The sequence below is a fragment of the Mesocricetus auratus genome, unplaced genomic scaffold (assembly GCF_017639785.1).
Source record: "Mesocricetus auratus isolate SY011 unplaced genomic scaffold, BCM_Maur_2.0 contig_5359_pilon_obj, whole genome shotgun sequence".
In the NCBI taxonomy this organism is placed as follows: domain Eukaryota; kingdom Metazoa; phylum Chordata; class Mammalia; order Rodentia; family Cricetidae; genus Mesocricetus; species Mesocricetus auratus.
Window position 1 is genome coordinate 41,293 of NW_024431634.1, and position 4,504 is coordinate 45,796.

Below are 4,504 nucleotides of genomic sequence, written 5' to 3' on the forward strand. Positions count from 1 at the left end.
TCCTCAGAATCATTAACACGTGTGGGTGGGGCAACTTAGGGGAAATCCATATTGAGGAGTCCCACTTGTATTGGTTTGAGAAATGGGATTGGGTAAGCACTGAAGTTTATACAAGTGTCCCAGCATCATTTTCTGCATAGAGCATATTTCCTCCACTGCATTAAAAGTGTCACCACCACCACCACCCCTCCCCCGGAAGACCAAATGTTGAGGTTTATTATACTCTCACACGACTCTCTGACAGGCACTGTCGCAAATGTCTGGTTTAGCCTTCCTATGCTCCTGTAGCCCTTGAAAAGGGTCTCCTATGGAAGGGTACAACCCCAGGAGTCGACTAACAGTTATTGTTGGAGCATCTCCACTGGGGCCAGGAACATTTGGTATCTGGAGATTGGCAGCTGCCACTCCTGACCCTACAGTGCTCCCTATGCTGAGCCTACCTAGAGAACCCTGGATACCAGCATTTTCTGGGCCACTCACATGAGTGAACTTCCACGGCCACCCTCAGATGCAGTACTCTGTGAGCTAGCCGGGACATCAGGAGCTTGATGCCCACCTACATCTATGCTCACCTTCTTCTGCCGTCTCGTCTCCCATCTGTGTTCATACAGGGGTCCTTCACAAAGACTCTGGTTTTCCACTCAGCATCCACCTCCAACAGGACCACACCACTCACCCTCTCTTGAATGACTGAGGTGAACAGACCCAGCTCCACACCTTTATATACTGTGCTTATGTGAATCCCACTGTGCTTGTGCAGGCAGGATCTTGCAAAGGTTGGTTCCAGCTGAGCCTTCACTCCCCTAGGCCTTGGGGAGCAAGGCACCTCTCTGAAGGCCAATAGGCCACTTCCCCCTCACACAGCCCTTGCCCTGGGAACTTGTACAAATGGAACCACTCCATAGGTAACTGCCCAATCCAACCGAGCCAGGTGCCTGCGTCTGTGCCCGTTCACCTGCATATGAAACCTCATCTCTCGGGAGGTAGTAGCCTGGGCTCTGGGAGGGGCCTGACGCCCCCACCCCCCCACCCCGCAACATACCAAGGACAGAGAGGAGGACCAGGAGCATCCAAGACAGAGTGAAGAAAGAAAACAATCAGGGAACAGTATCAGATTAGGACGGAATGAAACTGTCTTTATTGACATTCCCACATACATATCTGATGGGGCCTACAAAACAGTCACAAGAATTAATGAGTGAGTTTAGCAAGATTCTTGCATGCAAGCTGTTTGTACACAGCTAGGCACTACTTCACAAGCACAATCAATTACCTCAGTGCCGCTCTACACTAATCGGAAAGGAAGTCCAGGAGCCACACATATCCCACTCTGCTGTTTCTATGTTCTTAGGATCTCACGTGATGCCCATTGTAAATTTTGGCAGGTGGACACTCTAGCGGTGATGAGCATATGCAACTATTATTTTGTGGGAAGGTACATTTAGGAGAACATCTGTATACTACAGATACAGGAGTTTAAAAAATAAATGGATAATTAACTTAATAAGTGTCCCTCTTAAAATGTAGTACAGGAAAAGAAGTATTCATGCATAGATTTCGTTATTATGGGGAAATTACCTTGGAAAGCACTAAAGTACTACGTGTTATTTAAATGCAGTTTTAGAAAATGGAAAAGATGGTATTTAAAAGAAATATACCTTGTAAAAGATATAGTATATTATAGCTGCATTCATGCATATAATATATAAAGAAAAGTATATTGCTAAAATATACTCTTATTTTTCATATTACTTGTGACCCAGGACTTCTAGCATGCTATGCAAGCACCCAAGGATTGAGCTACAACAGGAGTTCCAAATTTTCTTACTTCAAAAATGTGCTGGATCTAGGGAGATGATTAAGTTTGGTCAAGTTCTTGCTGCTTAAGTATGAAGATGTGTATTCAGTTCAAGTACTGACATAAAATCTGGAGGGGGAGGCAATACATTGTCATGCCAGTTCTAGGCATATGAAGACAGGCAGATCCCCATAGCCTACTGCCCAGTCGGTCTAGCCAAATTGGAATTTCTTAATCACTGTGAGGCCATATTGAAAGAAAGAAAAGAAAAGAAAACCACAAGGTATCCAGGCCCCCAAGAATAGGCATCCCTGGTCGGCACCCGGGCTCCATATACAGAACATTCATATGTGTACATACACAGACACATGCATGTGCACACAGGTGACCCTCACAATATCAACATGTACATATACAAACACCTGCACTTCAAAAACATTGTCAATAATTTTTGTTGTACGACTATACGCAAGTAATTTCATTTTCCTTCCATTTCCTAAATTGTCTTAAATTACTTTGGACTACTCAGACATTTAAATTACAGAACTTCTCCACAGAAGCACACAGATGAGAAAACCTGGCAGTTTTTGCCATAGTCAAAAGTAAAGTCAGATGAAAAAATATTTGCTAATTTTTATTTTGTCTGTAACATGTAAACGCTCATTCCTTCAGCCACTGGGAAACAATCCAACCATGAGACTAATACATGACACAGAGTATTGAAACACTGAAATTTTAAGGGCAAAATAGCAATTGTTCAAAACATGAAAACGCCTCTGACTTTTCTTGTATCCAGTAACATGTTAGGATTCACGACTTCTTCCTCGGCCTCGTTTGACAACAGCCACAAACTCCAGGCGCTGGATGTTTCTCATCACCAGGGACAGCTGGTCAAGAAAAGTGTTGATGGAAATGCGGAAGAGCACAGGGTCTTCAGTAGTCCACCTACTAAAATTGAGAGAAGGAGAGACACCGTCAGGGAAATGACGAGGGATCTGTTCAGGTCCTGCTTACATTAAATCCACCCGTGTCTATATTAGGGAGCTCTAGAGTGCACTCTGCCTCCCAATCCTGAGTCCACCCCTACTCCAGACTTTTGGGATACTGACACAGACAGGATACTGTCATTCACAGTGAACTCCTGCTGAACCATCACTTGCTGGCGACGGGCATTGGAGACCAGGGACCTGCGGGCCATGTCTGCCTCCACTGCAGACCTGAAAGGCACTGTTACAGAGCTGTGGGGAGATAAGGTTAAGGCACCATCCACTACTTAGTTTCCCTTTACCTGGATACATTTCCTAGGCCTGTCTGGCAATGAGCCCTCCTGCCACCCGAACCTAGTCACCTCCCACCTCTCCAGAGATTCAGGTCTTCTTGTATACCCTTCAACCCTCTAAGGCAAGGAGTCTCCTTGTCCTGCCAGGATGCCAACCGCTGCACTGGACTGGCCACACTACAGCCATCTGGCCATTTCCTAATTAGCTGTGCACCGTGCCCCCAAAGCCTTCCATGGAAGTTTTAGCCTCCCTATGTTCCAGTAGCCCCTGCCAAGGGTCTGTCTCTTAGAAAAGGATACAACTCCAGGAGTCGATTTCCAGTTGTTGATGCCGTATCTCCGCTGGGTCCAGGGACAAGTGGTGGCTGCTCGCTGTGGGGAACCACAGCTGCCTCTTCAGCGGCTGCACCGGACCCTACAGGACTGCCTGGAGCAGCCGGGCTACCAGGGGCAGCCGGGCTACCAGGGGCAGCCGGGCTACCAGGGGCAGCCGGGCTACCAGGGGCAGCCGGGCTACCAGGGGCAGCCGGGCTACCAGGGGCAGCCGGGCTACCAGGGGCAGCCGGGCTACCAGGGGCAGCCGGGCTACCAGGGGCAGCCGGGCTACCAGGGGCAGCCGGGCTACCAGGGGCAGCCGGGCTACCAGGGGCAGCCGGGCTACCAGGGGCAGCCGGGCTACCAGGGGCAGCCGGGCTACCAGGGGCAGCCGGGCTACTGGAATCTTGTGGGCCACTCTGAGGGAAGTTGCCACGGTCACCTTCGGTTGCCGAACTTGGAGAGCTAGCCTGGGTTTCGGGAGCTTGAGGACTCTGCTGCCCATTCTTGTCACCTCCTTCAGTCACTGCTCTCCCATCTAGGCCCTCATCAGGGTCCTGCATGACTACTCTGACTTTCCTCTCAGCAACCCAACCCCCCTCCCCCCGCCACTAACACAACCTTACTGCTCACACTCGGAGAACAAAAGGAAGTCCTTGTGCCAAGTGCAGCGGGGGTTTATACAGGGAATAGCACGTGAGGACCACTGCGCATGTGCAAACAAGATCTCGCGAGGATTGGTTTCCAGTAAATTAGCTGTCTGTGCAGACTCGCGGAGGGGCGTGGGGTGGGGAGGAGGATGTCTCTGAGAACCCAAAACCTACAGCTCTCTCAACAGTTCATTCCCAGGGAACTTGTACTAATGGGGCCCTCCAATATAGATTTCCTCCAAGCTGCCCTGCCCATGAGTGGCACTGACCCAACAAGCCTGAGGCTTCGGGAAGCTCAGCCCAGCAGCACGAGTGGATGGGTGGTGCTACCTGGGTATTCAGAGATCCTGTGCAAGCTGACTGATCAGTGTCCCGAACACCCTGACTTGTTAGGACCCTGCTATGATGGTTCCGCCCAACTGCCCCGCCCAAATGGTTCCTCCTGTACCCACAACATCATCA

At 49.6% G+C, this 4,504-nt stretch overlaps 1 protein-coding gene across 1 annotated transcript; it reads right to left on the reverse strand.

The window, feature by feature from the left end:
- Window positions 1-1,125: 1,125 nt before the first annotated feature.
- On the reverse strand, window positions 1,126-4,073 carry LOC101844799 (translation initiation factor IF-2-like). The gene is made up of 3 exons (XM_005088521.2): window positions 3,378-4,073; window positions 2,908-3,036; window positions 1,126-2,746 (listed from the first exon to the last, which is right to left on the reverse strand). The coding sequence occupies exons 1-3, from the start codon at window positions 3,953-3,955 to the stop codon at window positions 2,602-2,604; spliced, it is 852 nt and encodes a 283-aa protein (XP_005088578.2). The 5' UTR covers window positions 3,956-4,073; the 3' UTR covers window positions 1,126-2,601.
- Between the last annotated feature and the right edge of the window lie 431 nt (window positions 4,074-4,504).

What these genes read in the sequence shown, in the direction of transcription:
- LOC101844799 (XM_005088521.2), bottom strand. Translation starts at nt 3,955, where the DNA reads ATGCAGGACCCTGATGAGGGCCTAGATGGGAGAGCAGTGACTGAAGGA. An exon ending in GGAAATCGACTCCTGGAGTT is followed by an intron (nt 3,037 to 3,377) that starts GTATCCTTTTCT and finishes ATCTCCCCACAG; the next exon opens with CTCTGTAACAGTGCCTTTCA. An exon ending in AATGACAGTATCCTGTCTGT is followed by an intron (nt 2,747 to 2,907) that starts GTCAGTATCCCA and finishes TCTCAATTTTAG; the next exon opens with TAGGTGGACTACTGAAGACC.